The 16,706-nt window shown below is 35.8% G+C and overlaps 2 protein-coding genes across 2 annotated transcripts; both read right to left on the reverse strand.

Moving 5' to 3' along the window:
• Positions 1–2,333: 2,333 nt before the first annotated feature.
• Positions 2,334–3,726, reverse strand: LOC137725552 (probable glutathione S-transferase). The gene is made up of 2 exons (XM_068464277.1): positions 3,295–3,726; positions 2,334–2,984 (listed from the first exon to the last, which is right to left on the reverse strand). Exons 1-2 carry the CDS (start codon positions 3,607–3,609, stop codon positions 2,640–2,642), a joined length of 660 nt encoding a protein of 219 aa, XP_068320378.1. The 5' UTR covers positions 3,610–3,726; the 3' UTR covers positions 2,334–2,639.
• Positions 3,727–9,006: 5,280 nt separating this feature from the next.
• Positions 9,007–10,299, reverse strand: LOC137725553 (probable glutathione S-transferase). Its single transcript, XM_068464278.1, has 2 exons — positions 9,869–10,299; positions 9,007–9,541 (listed from the first exon to the last, which is right to left on the reverse strand). Exons 1-2 carry the CDS (start codon positions 10,181–10,183, stop codon positions 9,197–9,199), a joined length of 660 nt encoding a protein of 219 aa, XP_068320379.1. The 5' UTR covers positions 10,184–10,299; the 3' UTR covers positions 9,007–9,196.
• Between the last annotated feature and the right edge of the window lie 6,407 nt (positions 10,300–16,706).

Consider the following 16,706-nt stretch of genomic DNA (forward strand, 5'->3'; position numbering starts at 1 on the left):
TAATACGTGTTCTTATTGTCGGACGATAGCATTTAAATCTATTGTTTTATAATGATTCTATTTTCTTGCTGGAAAAGATATCAATTTTTGGTCGACGAACTTGAACAAGCAGGTAGATCCTTTGTGTCAGGACCCACCTCGAGCTCATACTTTAATTTTTTTGAGCTATTACTATAGTCTAAAGCTAAGGAGGAATGTGGAACTATTCATAAGCTACACCCTGATTTTGAGTTATTTACCTTTGTCTATTGTCCCGATTTGGGCCAAGTTCGGTAAGGAGCCTCGACATGGAGCAGATATGACCTCGATTATAAATATAAATTTATTTCTCATAAGTTTTACTATCACTCTTGGTCGTTTTTATAGTAATATTTACTTATGAGTTACTGTCACTAGCTTTTAGTTTAGTGGTTTTGTTGGAGGCTAGATCCAAAATGACCTCAGAAGATTATAAAGCAATTAACCACAATAGACATGTTTTGATATTTGGTTACACTTTTGATCACACTTTTTAAAAATTGTTCTTTTGATCATTTTTTTCTGTGAAAGCCCACACTGCCTTTCGTTGATCTTTTATTGGTGATCATGTCCTTCATTGATAAAAAAAACCACCGACACCCAATGACACTCTCAAATCCATTCTTCGATTGCGCTGTCTTTGACTAATCAAATTTGGAACGGTAAATAACATCTGGAACACCATGAAAGGAGGTAAGCTTCTTATTGCTCCACCTCCCATATCCTTTAATTCTTCTTCTTCCTCTCTTTCTTTCATCTTGCTTTAGCTCAATTGTTTGATTTTTTTGTATTTGAAATTTGGTTGGGGTGGTTAGGGAATGAAGGAAAAAGTTCCTTGAATGAAGTGTTGTTGTTTGATTTTTTTTGTATTTGAATTTGGTTGGGGTGGTTAGGGAATGAAGGAAAAAGTTCCTTGAATGAAGTGTTGTGGCTAAGGTGGTTCATTATCAAAAAATGGGGGTGTCGTTGTGGCATTATCAGATTGTTGTTGTGGCTCTGTTAGTTCAAAATCATAAAAAGGAGAGTATTTATTGTTGGAGTGTCATTGTGGCATCAACAGATTGTTGTCATAGTTGTGCTAGTTCAAATCAGAAAATGGGGAGTATCATTGGAGTGTCGTTGTGGGGTCATCATATTGTTATTGTTGCACTAGAGGTTCAAAATCCTAAGAATTTTGGTTTAAATCAAATTGAAATGTAAGTCCCTTTTTGTTAAATGGTGTTCTTTGAAAATGAGGTTTTGGTTGTTTTTAAAATCATTATAGTGTAATTGTTGAATCATTGTGGTGTTCTAGTCTGAGTGGTGGTTCAACAGTGAAAGGGGGTGTCACTGTATTTTTGCCTTCGTTATGATTAATGAAGGGGTGTGCTATCCATACACCTCATTTTACTTCTTACACACCCCTTGTTACATTCTATCTATTGATTTTCTTCGATTCATCTGATCCAATGGCCGAAAATTAGAAAGGTGTGTGAAAAGTAAAATGGGATGTGTGAATATCACACCTCTTAATGAAGAGCACTATGAATTTTTAACATGCAAAATTGATCGAAAGAGAAATTTTAGAAAGTGTAATCAAAAGTGCAACCAAATGTCAAAACATGTCTATTGTGCCTGATTGCTCAAGATTATATCCAATTAATGCATAACTTATGTGCATGGGATCCATGATGTAGGTTCATATAGGTATGAACAAAACAGTTGTTGACCGAGTGTGCATTGTATAGACGAATACGAAATATGAAACAAATTACAGGAATAAAAATGTATATGTAGAAGATATTATTGGCTGATTTCATGTCGGTTATGAAACGAGAATTGGCTAATATAATGAGACTGAAACGCAGGTGTCAGATATTGGCAAGAAGCAAATTGATCTGCAGGAAGTCTGTGCGTCAAGTCAACAATGGCGGAGTCGGACGAGGTTTTATGTATTTGAGACCTGTGGAAGTTTCTGCAAATAGAGTGCCCTAAGATCATTGCGTGGAGAGGACTAATACAAATAAAATTAGGCCGGGCTGAGTTCCGACCAGCCTTCTACATAACTCCGCGGCTAGCTACTGGTGTATTATCACACTGATCACCATGTTAGAAAATCCTTGGATGAATGTTTGGATGCCTTCATATTCTTTTCAGTTTGTTTTTCTGTCGACATGTTCAGGTAAGATCTTTGCTGTGTGTACTGCACATGATCTTACACGACTGAAAAATGTTAGCGCAAAGTTGGATAAGGAGAAAATTCATCGTATAATCGATTGCATACAATCATGAGTCTTTGTCCCATGATAAGAGATGAACTCACAATTAAATGCAACTAGTGAAAGCCAATAATCCATCATTCGATATGAAGTAATTACAAAATAAGAAATTTGATCAAGTACATCTAGATCCCTTACATAACAAGTTGACAAGTGTGATAAGTTGACTACAGAAGCAAAATAAACATATTGACCTGAGTCACAATGAAGTGCCTCATACAGTACAAGGCTTGGTCAAGTGCCCGTTTATTCTAATTCAACAACCCAAAACAGTTGAATCTTGGAAGACAGAAAAACCAAATGACCTAACAAGTTGGAATGACACTGATCATCAATAGCTTCTTGCCAGGCTTCCACCAATATCTACTCCATTCCAAGCTTTTTCCTTATAAGCACGGTGAAATCGTAGACCCTTTGCTGCTCGGGAAGCGACTTGGACACGCTCTCCTTCTCCATGCACCTCTTAACCCAGGCAATAAACTTTGGGTGCTCTGCCTCAACACTGAAGTCGCCAGATTTTTCATACACAAGAAACCAGCTATAGAACGGAATAAGCGCGACGTCCACAAATCCGAGGGTCTCCCCGCCAAAGAAAGTCTTGTCTCCGAGCTCTCCTTCTAACACGCCGATGCAGTCGAGAAAGTCTTTTTTGGCTGCATCATATTCTTCTCCTTTGGTTGTCCCCAGCTTCCTCCCAATATCATATATCTGCATTTCACATCCCAAATTTCGGGGAAATTAATATACATTGTTTTGGGCAAGCTCAGATCTTCCGCTTATATCTTTCTAAATAAACATCACAAACCTTAAACCTTAAACCTTAAACCCGAAAACATAAACAGAGATCCAATTCCATTTAATTTCCCTGGTAATACAAATCCTAAGTCGTAAAATCATTACACACCCTAAACACTTACAATCTTAAGATTCTAAAACAACATTGTTCAATTGTTTCAAACCAAACATATTCAAAACAAAAATAATCCTACAAATAAGTAAATTAATGAGTAAAAATCACCTTCTTGTCGACGAAGTCAGCCCAGAACCTGGCCTGGGCTCTGAGGTAAGAGTCAGAGGGCAAGAGTGGAGCCTTATCATTCCAAACCTCGTCAATGTACTGAAGCGCAATAAGGGACTCACAGATCGGTTTTCCATTGTGAATGAGAACCGGGATCTTCTTGTGAACCGGGTTCATCTGCAGCAACAGTGGGCTCTTGTTCCACAAGTCCTCTTCTTTGTACTCATACTCGATGCCCTTCTCAGCCAGAGCGATCCTCAGCCTCATCCCAAACGGGCTGGGCCAGAAATCCAACAAAACCACCTCATCCGCCATTGAAGGTTGAAATCTGAACTGTTTGATACAAATTTGCAAAAGGGGTCGCAGAAGGTTGGCTTAGATACGTAGCTGTGGACTGGCGGTGGAGGTAGTGGTGGGGGGTTGCGTCTAGTTATAGACAAAAGTTGAAGGGAAAAACTAAAGGGCCAGTAGTCAATGGACTACAGGAATATTCTATTTTTCTTCTTTGTTGGACACATTCGAGATCGTTCGATTTGGATCTGATTATGTCACTGCTTACGACATTAAAATCCTGAAAGTCTTATAATATTTTTTTTCGGTTTTGACAATGTAGTGTTCAGTTGATTAAATTGTTAAATTTTAAAAGAGAAAATTGGTGTGATCGCACTGAACTCGTGAAACGTAGGATTTAATGATTTCCGCTACTGCTGTAAAGTGACATGTACAAAATCCTTCTACTTTTCTTCCTTCTTCTAACTGGTCAAGAATTCAACTTTGTAACAAGAAGGGATTTATAGTTGAAGTCAGTTCATGTCCTTCGACATCCCTTGTAAGAAAATATAATAGAAATAATCTATAAGTTAGAGACAGACAGTGAGTTGGACCCATAGTTTCTAGTAGGCCAGTAGATTGGATCGAGAAGGCCAACATGAGCCCATGGTATAGCTGCCCAAGTCTTACGTGGCGTATACCTCTGGCCCTAAGAGTTAAATGGGTCGGGCCATTCGGTTCTGTTTAAAATATGTAAGTCCTGGGTCCACTCGTATTTAAGATATGTAAAGCCTAGTTCCAGTCTACCCCAATTTTGTCCACAATGGCTCATTGGTTTAACTAACTGTCATTTTGATAATCATTGCATTTTCAGGTTTTGCTTTTTTTTTTTTTTGAAAGACTAAAATTTTGTTTGGTAACTATTATCAGTATTAAGCTTGCGAAAATTTGAAACTGAAATCTATTTTCTTGAGTTTTTACTTTTTAGTTTTCAGTTTCACTGAAAACTGAAAGTAGTTACCAAACAAATTTCAGTTTTTGAAAATTGAAAAATTGAAAAATTGAAAACTAAAAACTGTTCAAAATGGCTATTAAGTGACCCCTAAAAAAATTAAAGAAAACAACTAGAGAACGGGAAATTAAAAATGTCTTTCAACAAATTTCAATGTTTGTTATAAGTTAGACCTATAGTTTACCTTTATGCGTGATGAGATTGATTCAAGAAACATAGAATATATCTTTCATACTCTTATTCGCCATTATATCTTGCGTGCAAATAGGTTTATTTGTCATTCGCTATTACATCAGTGTCGCAACAAATTCACACTCAAACCACGTGCACTTTGTCTCAAAACTATGTACCAAATTTAGATTTTTTTTTTTCCATAGATAATTTAATCAGAATAATGTGATTAGCCTTTTTTTAATAGAAGACGATAACCATGTAGTGTGCATGATATTGAGATATAACGTCGGTTTTATGATCAAGAGTTATCATGTATTTTTTATGGTCCATATATACCATGTCTATTTCATTCATAATATAAATTAAGAAAAAGTTTCACACAAGGAACTTTCGGAGGATGGTTTCAATTTAAATTTTTTAATTTCCTACTTGATCAATCCAAATCATATGAAATTTTGACATAAAATTTTGCATTTTTTCGTTCTATCGAAATTTGATATCTTCATCATTTACGTGGCTCAACTTAAGTCGCACATTCCACAATCTAAGATATTGGAGCAATACTGAAAGCCAAGATGATATTGGAGCAATACTGAAACTCAAGGTGGATACACGAAGGGATAAACATGATCATGTGATCCTGTGATCCTGTGATCCTGTGGATGCCGGACAAACTGCATGAACAATTTCGTTGGTTACCCGTGATAGGCTGGTGTGCAACTCTATAATGCTCACTAGAGAGATCTGTTCGCTACAGACTAAAGGGCGGGAGCTTGACATACAGACAACCAAAGCTCATCTTCCCCAACCTAAATATGTTGGAACAAAAGTTAGTTTGTCATGTATACAGTACATAAATCAAAATCCCATTCTAGTACAATTTTTTTTTTTTTTTTCATTTTTACTGAACGGTGTTATACAATTTATGAAACTTTTTTTTGCTTAATACATGATTTGTTATTTGGTTATATATTCGAAACTTTCATTTAAGTTTTGAAAACTGTTATTATTACCTCAAAAAATCATTTTGCACCAATCTTTCATCTAAACTTTTAATGGAAAGATACACTATATGACTTTTTAAGAGTGCTATAACTTTCTAATTTATGTGTTTTGCACCAACCTTGATTTTTTTATTTTTTTTCATTTTATTAGTTTTCACTTATATATAAGTATGCATATTCAAGAGGTAAATTTCGTTAAATTTTAAATTTCTTAAACCCAATTATTTTTGTGTAAAAGAATCGCAACTTTTACACCATGACCCATTAGAATAAAAATCATACATCTGATCCACCACTGTCAAGATTGTCTTGCGCAAAATGTGTTACACTTTTGAGAACAATAATGTTAACATGAAACAAGTCTTTTTAGTTTTTACAATTTCTATTTGTTTATATAATTTTGGTTTTTACAGTTGTAATATTGTAAACCAAATATTGCCATCAACAAATTGTAAAACTCGCTATCCTAATTACAAAGTTTTTTGCAATATTATACTATTTATTGATTTATGTTTGTCATCTTTGCAATATACATAGTTTATACCCTTGAAAGTATCTTCACACGAGCATATAATATGTAAACCCCTTTGTAATATAAAAAATAAAAAAATAAAAAAAAATCAGAAACCTAGGTCTCTGTCACTAGTTTTTAATTTAGTGGTTTTGTTGGAGGCTAGATCCAATTATGACCTCAGAAGATTATAGGGAAATTAGCCAAAATATTCATGTTTTGACATTTGGTTGTATTTTTTATCGCACTTATTAAACATTGTTCTTTTGATCAAATTTTCATGTAAAAAGTCCACATTGCCCTTCATTGATCTTTTTATTGGTCATCATGTTCTTCATTGACAAAACAACCACCAACATCCGAGAACACTCTCAAATCCATTTTTCAATTGCGTCATCTTGACTAATCAAATTTGGAGCGGTAAATAACATCTGCAACACCATGAAGGGAGGTAAGCTTCTTATTGCTCCACCTCCCATATCCATTCTTCTTCTTCCCCTCTGTTTCATCTTGCTTTAGCTCAATTATTTGATTTTTTTTGTATTTGAAATTTGGTTGTGGTGGTTAGGGAATGAAGAAGGAGAGGGTTCCTTGAATGAAGTATTGTGGCTGAGGTGGTTCGAAATCAAAAAATGGAGGTGTGTCGTTTTGGCATCATCAAATTGTTGTTGTGACTGTGTTGGTTGAAAATCATAAAAAAGGGTATATATTGTTGGGGTGTCATTGTGGCGTCATTAGATTGTTGTTGTGGCTGTGCTAGTTCAAATCATAAAATGGGGAGTATCATTGGAGTGTCGTTGTGGGGACGTCAGATTGTTATTGTTGCACTGATGGTTCAAAATCCTAAGAATTTTGGTTTAAATCAAATTGAAATGTAAGTCCCTTGTTGTTAAATCGAGTTTTTTGAAAATGAAGTTTTGGTTGTTTTTTAAATCATTGCAGTGTAATTGTGGTGTTCTAGTTTGAGTGATGGTTCAACATCGGAAGGGGGTCTCATTAGGGCTTCGCTGTATTTTTGCCTCCTTTCTGATTAATGAAGAGCGCTATGAATTTTCAAAAGGCAAACTTGGTTTAGTGCAGGGATCCCATGAAGTAGGTTCATATAGGTATGAACAAATCACTTGTTGACCAGGTGTGCACTGTATCGACAAAAATGAAATATGAATCAAATTACAGGAATAAAAATGTTTACGTAGAAAATATTACTGGCTGACTTTATATAGATTATGAAACAAGAAATGCCCAATATAAGTGAGACTGAAACGCAGGTGTCAGATATTGGCAAGAAGCAAATTCATCTGCAAGAAGTTTGTGCGTCAAGTCAACAATGGCGGAGTCGGACGAGGTTTTATGTATTTGAGACCTGTGGAAATTTGTGCAAATAGAGTGCCCTAAGGGGGCGTTTGTTTGCCCTCACTAAGTTGGACTGGACTGGACTGGACTAGCTATTAGTCCAATACTGTGTTTGTTCCATGCTGGGACTAACATTAATGAGACTAAAGGGGACTAGCATGGACAAAACCCTTCACTAAGAGGTCTTAGCGAGACCCCCCAATAACCATGGGACTAGCTAAGACTATCATCTCTTTCTCGTCCTCGTCATGTTCAACGACCACTCCTGGCAGATTCCTCGTCATCTCCGGTCACCTAGATCAATCTTTAACTTTCCGACTCTCTTTCAGATCCATTTCACAACCAACTTTCATATAAAATATACCAAATTGAAGCTGGGAGTGACAAGATTACGATTTTATCTGAATCGAGGCTAAAATGTGGTTGAATGTGGCCGGAAAATGGCCTAGAAGTCTCGGCCTGTATGGGCTTCTTCAAATCCATGACAGATTCGAGCATTCAAAGCTAAGAACTCGGTCCAGGGATGGTGATGAATTTTTTGGCGGTGCTAACTTCATCCAATTTAATGAGGGTTGGCCGGAAAACACATCGGGAAAATTGAAGCCGTGAGGTTCCGTTCGAACAACGCATAGCTAGAGAGAGGGGGAGGACAGAGAAATAGAGACTGGAATCAATAAGGAGTTTGACCAGGAATGAGAAAGAGACATGAATTGAGAGGTCTAAGAGGAAAAAAAGAGGGAGAGGGTGGGACGATGAGAGAAGAAGAAAAGAGTGGGACGGAAATGGTAGGAAAAGATGGAGAAAAAGATAAGATCATAATAAAATATTAATAATTTATATATTAAATAATATAATATTAGAATTTGTTATTATCCAGCTTCTTAGTCCAATACTGCACCAAACGCTTCACTAAGTTAGTCCAGTTTAGTCTAGTCTAAGCCAGTCCAGCTTAGTCCTTGAAGCTAATCCAGTCCGAGATAGTCCGGCGCAACAAACGCCCCCTAAGATCATTGCATGGAAAGGACCATCACAAATAAAATTAGGCCGGGCTGAGTTCCGACCAGCCTTCTACATAACTCCGCCGCTAGCTACTAGCGTACTATCACCCTGATCACCATGTTAAAAGTTCGATGATGAATGTTAGGATGCGTTCTTCTAGTTCATTTTCTTTTCAGTTTGTTTTTCTGTCGAGATGTTCAGGTAAGATCTTTTTGTTGTGACTGCCGCACATGATCTCATATGACTGAAAATTGTTGACTCGAAGTTGGATAAAGAGAAAATTCACCGTATAATCTACTGCATACAACCATGAGTCTTTGTTACTTGATAAGAGAGATAGACTCACGATTAAATGCAACTGATGACAGCCAATAATCCATCATTCGATATGTAGTTACAAAATAAGAAATTTGATCAAGTAGATTTAGATCCCTTTCATAACAAGTTGACAACAGTAAGCAAAATAAACATACGACCAGAGGCACAATAAAGTGCCTCTTACAGTACAAGGCTTGTCAAGTGCCCTTTTATTCTAATTCAACAACCCAAAACAGAAAAAACCAAATGAGCTAGCAAAATCTACTCAATTCCAAACTTTTTCCTCATAAGTGCGACAAAATCGTAGACTTTTTCCTGCTCGGGAAGCGACTTGGACACGCTCTCCTTCTCCATGCACCTCTTGGCCCAGGCAATAAACTTTGGGTGCTCTGCCTCAACACTCAAGTTGCCAAATTTTTCGTACACAAGAAACCAGCTATAGAACGGAATAAGCGCGACGTCCACAAATCCGAGGGTCTCCCCGCCAAAGAAGGGCTTGTCTCCGAGCTCTCCTTCTAACACGCCGATGCAGTCGAGAAAGTCTTTTTTGGCTGCATCATATTCTTCTCCTTTGGTTGTCCACAGCTTCCTCCCAATATCATATATCTGCATTTCACATCCCAAATTTCGGGGAAATTAATATACACTGCTTTGGGCAAGTTCAGATCTTCCGCTTATATCTTTCTAAATATACATCACAAACCTTAAACCTTAAGCCCGAAACCATAACATGAAATCTTAACTCGAAAACATAAACAGAGATCCAGTTCCATTTAATTTCCCTTCTAATACAAATCCTAAGTGGTAAAATCTTTACACCCTAAACACTTATAATCTTAAAATTCTAAAACGACATTGTTCAATTGTTTCAAACCAAACATATTCAAAACAAAAATAATCCTACAAATAAGTAAATTAATGAGTAAAAATCACCTTCTTGTCGACGAAGTCAGCCCAGAACCTGGCCTGGGCTCTAAGGTAAGAGTCGGAGGGCAAGAGCGGAGCCTTATCATTCCAAACCTCATCAATGTACTGAAGCGCAACGAGGGACTCACAGACGGGCTTTCCATTGTGAATGAGAACCGGGATCTTCTTGTGAACCGGGTTCATCTGCAGCAACAGTGGGCTCTTGTTCCTCAAGTCCTCATCTTTGTACTCATACTCGATGCCCTTCTCAGCCAGAGCGATCCTCAGCCTCATCCCGAATGGGCTGGGCCAGAAATCCAACAAAACCACCTCATCCGCCATTGAAGGTTGAAATCTGAACTGTTTGATACAAATTTGCAAAAGGGTTGCAGAAGGCTAGCTTAGATATGACGCTGTGGAGTGGCGGTGGAGGTAGTGGTTGGGGGTTGTGTGTATTTATAGACAAAAGTTGAAGTCAATGGACTACAGAAGTGGAGATATTCTATTTTTTTTTCTTTGTGGACGTATTCGAGATCGTTCGACTGGATATGATTATGTCACTCCTTTCGACATTAAAATCCTGAAATTCTTATAATTTTCTTTTGGGTTTTGACTAAATGTAGTGCTTAAGATATTAAATTGTTAAATGTTAAAGGAAATTTTTTTTGTGATCGAATCAAACCTGTAATACATAAAATTTATTGTTTCCGTTACTACTGTAAAGTGACATGTACAAAATCGTTCTACTTTTCTTCCTTTTTTAACTGGTGTAGAATAACTTTGTAACAAAAAGGGATTTATATATATATATATATATATATATTTCTTTTTTTTTAACAAACGATATTTTTTACATTAAAATGAGAGAGTAGCTTAATCTCACAATAGGTTAGTAATAATATAGTTTAAATTCATCTTAAAAAATAATATATAGTTGAAATCATTGATTCAATTAATGTCCTTCAATATCGCTTGTAAAAAAATATAATAGAAAATAAAACAAAAAAATTAGAGAGTTGTAATGAAAAACTCACGCTAGTGTTCACCTTAACAAAAAATCATATTTTTACACTAAAAAGTCAATCCTGGTATTATTCACTTTACCTTTTATTCTATTTTTATCGTTAAAACTCAAAATTTTGAAGTTATTTTTATTAGTTTTCTTAAAAAAATAATCTATAAGTGGGATACTGAAAAGGCCTTCAACCGACTTTGATACGCACACTGAGTTGGACCCATAGTTTCCAGTAGGCCTTTAGATTGGATCTGGAAGGCCAACATGAGCCCAACGTGCAGCGGCCCAAGTCCTACTTGGCCCTATACCATCTGGCCTTAAGAGTTAAATGGGTCGGGCCAGTCGGTTCTGTTTAAAATATGTAAGTCCTGGGTCCACTCGTATTTAAAACATGTAAAGCCTAGTTCCAGTCTATCTCAATTTTGTCCAACTAAATGATCTTTTGATAATCATTTCGTTTTCAATTGTTAGGTTTTTTTTTTTTTTTTTTTTTTTTTTCATTTTTTTTTTATATATTATTATTAAGTGACCCCTCAAAAATTAAAGAAAACAACTAGAAAATGGGAAATTGAAAATGCCGTTCAACAAATTTCAATGTGTGTGATAAGTAAGATCTATAGTTTACCTTCATGAGTGATGAGATTGATTCAAGAAAGATCTGTAGTTTACCTCTATGAGTGATGAGATTGATTCAAGAAACATAGTATAGCCTTCATACTCTTATTTGCCGTTATATCTTGCTTGCAAATAGGTATATTTGTTATTTGCCGTTAAATCAGTGTCATAACAAATTCACAAACCACTTTGTCTCAAAACTATGTACCAAATTAAGATTTCTTTTCATGGATAATTAATTAGAATAATGTGATAAGCCTTTTTTTAATAGAAGACGATGACCATGTAGTGTGCATGATATTGAGATATAGCGTCGGTTTTATGATCAAGAGGTATCATGTATTTTTTTTGGTCAATATATACCATGTCTATTTCATTCATAATATAAATTAAGAAAGAGTTTCACACAAGGAACTTTCGGATGATGGTTTTAATTTAATTTTTTTAATTTCCTACTTGATCAATCCAAATCATATGAAATTTTGAGGGAAAATTTTGCATTTTTTCGTTCTATCAAAATTTGATGTCTTCGTCATTTGCGTAGCTCAACCTAAGTCGCACATCCCACAATCTGAGATATTAGAGTAATATTGAAACTCAAGGTGAATACACAAAGGGATAAACATGATCATGTGATCCTGTTGATGCCGAACAAACTGCATGAACAATTTCGTTGGTTACCCGTGATAGGCTGGTGTGCGACTCCATAATACTCACTAGAGAGATCTGCTCGCTGCAAACTAAAGGGACAACCAAAGCTCATCTTCCCCAGCCTATGTATGTTGGAACAAAAGTTAGTTTGTTATGTTTTTTTTTTTAAAAAAAAAAAAAAAAAGGTTAGTTTGTCATGTATACGGCATAAATCAAAATCACATTCTAGTGCAAAATTTATTTTATTTTTTCATTTTTACTGAACCGTGTTATACAATTTATGAAACTTTTTTTTGCTTAATACATGATTTGTTATTTGGTTATATATTCGAAATTTTTATTTAAGTTTTGGAAACTGTTATTATTACTTCAAAATAATCATTTTGGATCAATCTTTCATCTAAACTTTTAATGGAAAGATACACTATATGACTTTCTAATTTATGTGTTTTGCACCAATCTTGATTTTTATTTTATTTTATTAGTTTCACTTATATATAAGTATGCATCTTCAAGAGGTAAATTTCGTTATATTTTAAATTTCTCAATATTTTTGTCTAAAAGAAATTTCGCAACTTTTACACCATGACCCATTAGAGTAAAAATCATACATCTGATCCACCGCTGCCGAGATTGTCTTGTGCAATATGTGTTTACACTTTTGAGAACAATAATGTTAACATGAAACAAGTCTTTTTAGTTTTTACAATTGCTAGTATATGTTTTACACGTAACAATTCTAGCCGTTTGTTTATATAATTTTGGTTTTTACAGTTGTACTATTGTAAACCAAATATTGCCATCAACAAATTGTAAAACTCACTATCCTAATTAGAAAGTTATCTGCAATATTGTACTATTTCTTGATTTATGTTTGTCATCTTTGCAATATACATGGTTTATATCCTTGAAAGTATCTTCACATGAGCATATAATATGTAAACCCCTAGGTAATATATATAGGGTTATTTAGATATAGGCTCTTGTAACTGATATTGTCTAGACAAAAACCCACCTCATATTAAATATCCAAATGAAACCCAAAATTCGTATAGTCTGCCATGTTGGCAAATAAATGACATATCCTTATAAAATATTTACAACTTATGGCACAATGACCTAAATATGTCAATAAATATTATTATTACTCACCTTCAATTGTGCTACCAATGAGCAATTGAGATCCTGTTTTAAAACCATGTATTACAAACTATTTACCTATGTTTTAAAAATTCACTAATTTACCTACGTTCTTTTGATACAAACTAATTGACCTACATTCTTTTGATACAAACTATTTACCTATATTTAAAATAAAAAAAAAAAAATCACTAATCTACATACATTCTTTTGTTACAAGCTAATTTATCTGCATTTTTGTAGTACATACTAATTTACCAATATTGTCACGCCCCGATCCCGACATACGTCCAGGATTGACACATAACGCCACTCAAATATTCGTAAATCTCACATACCCCGCCTCATAAATATGGCAATTCACAATTCGAGAATCAACTCTCAAGGAAATTTTTCGTTTACCATATGGCTGCATCTAACCTCCTCGTTAGACTGTCTACGTACCCTCAAATAGGGATCAAGCCATTCGTAGTTCATTAACACAAAATCAGACGTTTTTTTTTTCCACTAAGTTCATAAAGAAAACAAAGCATTCCTGAAACATTTATTATAACCTGATAACATGTAGTTCATGGACTCAGGCTACATAAGCAACCCTTATGAAATCCTCACCCATCCAACATATAATTCATTATGTCTCATCATGACATCGTAATTCACAACATGCATCATATTTAAGAACCGACGAAACACAAAACCACTTTCTAGCCGCACTAATTAATTAATTTGATCAAAGTAATAATAATCACTCCCATATCTTCTAAATTCATACCTTATGAAATCATAATCGAATCATGAAACCTCCCGAATGAGTCACTCAGACATCCAACATATTTTCTAACTCAATTCATAAGACTTTCGAAACGATTGACACAAATGTATATAAAAACTAAGGCTAGAGTGACTTAGTTAGGCCAAGCTTACTTCTCCAAATAATGGGATTTTAGGCCACTCCACGAAATACAATGACTCGGGTTCCGGACCACTCAACGGAACCAAACCAAGTATGATCGCCTACAAAATGTATCAAGTACAATCAATCATCATCAGTACACAAGCCAAATCCTATTTAATAAGCATAGGTTTATAAGTATATATAAAGTTCACATTTCAACAAAAATCACATTATAAAACCAACTCACATTTTCATACTAGTAAGCATGCATAATATTTCTCAACTATGCAATCAACATCGTAAGGTTCCATGCCTATGTTTCGTAACCTTCTTTCTTTATCCTTTAATAAACCAACCTAAAGTTAAAGGTTTTCAAAACACTAACTCTTCACTCGTGCCACTATCCCTTTTCGACATGTATAAGCCCCAAATATATATATATATATATATATATATATATATATATATATATATATATATAGACACACATATATACATATATAAGAGAAATTGGTTCGTTTACCATTGATTTGAATATAAATACTCGTAAACAATCTAAACTCTTAACCCCAACCAAACACACTAAAATAAGCACAAAATTAACAAGGATGTTATTTCAACTAGAATTCCCTTCTAGGTCTAGAAGCTTGGTAACGAAAGAAGCATTTCATAAATTAAATGTTACATATCAGAAAATTCGACTTTTCCCAAAAATTCTCAAATTTCACAAGAATGAAGATCACAACAAGTAGAGTAAACTTTATACCCGCGGTCAAGGCCAATTTGGCCGGAAAACACCCCAAACTGGCCACGAACCGCCGGAACCCAAAGATGGGTGCTCTTCAATTCAACTTCCTCGGTATCCCAACGCCCCTACAACCTAATGGGTCTTGATCCTGGGTCCAAGGGGAGTTGACTAAGGGTGGTGGTGGGTGGTGAAACTCATCGGAACGGCGGAATCGCCGTCAAAACTCCATGGGTCACCCACATGATTTTTACATGGTTTTGGACCCAAAACCTTTCAATCCTAGGCGAGAAAGGTAGAAGGGAGGTAGTGGAAGAGATTGCAGGTAGTTAATGGTGGTGGTTCAACGGAAAAGATGGCGAAAATCGTCGGAATTTGCTTGGGATGGGGCGCGGATGTACGGACGGGAAAGGGAGATCTCTTTCTTCCTTTCCTTTTTTTTTTCCCCCACTTTTTCCTCTTAAAATGCCGGTCCCCCCATCCCAAAAAGGGGTTTTGGCCACTTATACTCCTAAGTGGAAATTATAATAATTTCCACAATCTATAGTTTCACAACTTAAAACGTTCGTAACTATACCGTTATAATTCGAACTCGCAAACGGCTTTCGCCTATGCGCTCGTGGCTTCGAGACCTATTCGAAAACGTTACTTGTGACCTCAAAAGGTCAACGAGTAAATAATAATTTTCCAAACTTCACCCTTCATACCTAGTTTAATTGAAATCTAATTTCAAATAAATTAATATAATTTCTCAAAAATAATATAAAATCTCAATAATACAAATACGTAAATTATAACAGTGAAATCCAAGAACGAGATTTCACATTACCAATATACTTATTAATTTACCTATATAAGTAATACTGGCATGCATATTATTATTTATAATATCCAAAGTAATCATATACATTTTTTCTTTACAATATCACATCTATGGTGTAACATCACACATCACCCAGGGGAGTGATCCTTATATGTGTATTCCCATCTTTACCTAGCACGAGGCCTTTTGGGAGCTCACTGGCTTCGGGTTCCGTAGGAACTCCGAAGTTAAGCGAGAAGGAGGCTAGAGCAATCCCATGATGGGTGATCTACTGGGAAGTTGCTCGTGAGTTCCCAAAAACAAAACAGTGAGGGAATGGTAAGCCCAAAGCGGACAATATAGTGCTACGGTGGTGGAGCGGGCCCGGGAAGTGATCCGCCCCGGGCCGGGATGTGACAATTTGGTATCATAGCCTAACCCTGACCGCGTGTGTGCCGACGAGGACGTCGGACCCCTAAGGGGGGTGGATTGTAACATCCCACATCACTCAGGGGAGTGATCCTTATATGTGTATTCCCATCTCTACCTAGCACGAGGCCTTTTGGGAGCTCACTGGCTTCGGGTTCCGTAGGAACTCCGAAGTTAAGTGAGAAGGAGGCTAGAGCAAAATCCCATGATGGGTGACCCACTGGGAAGTTGCTCGTGAGTTCCTAAAAACAAAACCGTGAGGGAATGGTAAGCCCAAAGCGGACAATATCGTGCTACAGTGGTGGAGCGGGCCGGGAAAGTGATCCGCCCCGGGCTGGGATGTGACATATGGGGTAGGTAAATTATTTTTACAGGATTTATATTCTAAGTGGGTACTAACATATAGATAGGTAAATTATTTTCTATGGAAAGAAAAAAATACAACCATTATTTTGTATAATTTTTTTGACAGAAATTATTTGTCCATGTCTCAACTTAAAACACCATAATATTTTTTTTATTTATATTATATATTGCATGCTAATAAGGTAAGCCAGTTTCATGATAAAACAA

Source organism: Pyrus communis, chromosome 2, assembly GCF_963583255.1.
Source record: "Pyrus communis chromosome 2, drPyrComm1.1, whole genome shotgun sequence".
NCBI classification, from domain to species: Eukaryota; Viridiplantae; Streptophyta; class Magnoliopsida; order Rosales; family Rosaceae; genus Pyrus; species Pyrus communis.

Coding starts and splice junctions, on each gene's coding strand:
- LOC137725552 (XM_068464277.1), bottom strand. CDS start 3,609: ATGGCGGATGAGGTGGTTTTGTTGGATTTCTGGCCCAGCCCGTTTGGG. Junction 2,985..3,294: donor CTGACTTCGTCGACAAGAAG/GTGATTTTTACT, acceptor TGTGAAATGCAG/ATATATGATATTGGGAGGAA.
- LOC137725553 (XM_068464278.1), bottom strand. CDS start 10,183: ATGGCGGATGAGGTGGTTTTGTTGGATTTCTGGCCCAGCCCATTCGGG. Junction 9,542..9,868: donor CTGACTTCGTCGACAAGAAG/GTGATTTTTACT, acceptor TGTGAAATGCAG/ATATATGATATTGGGAGGAA.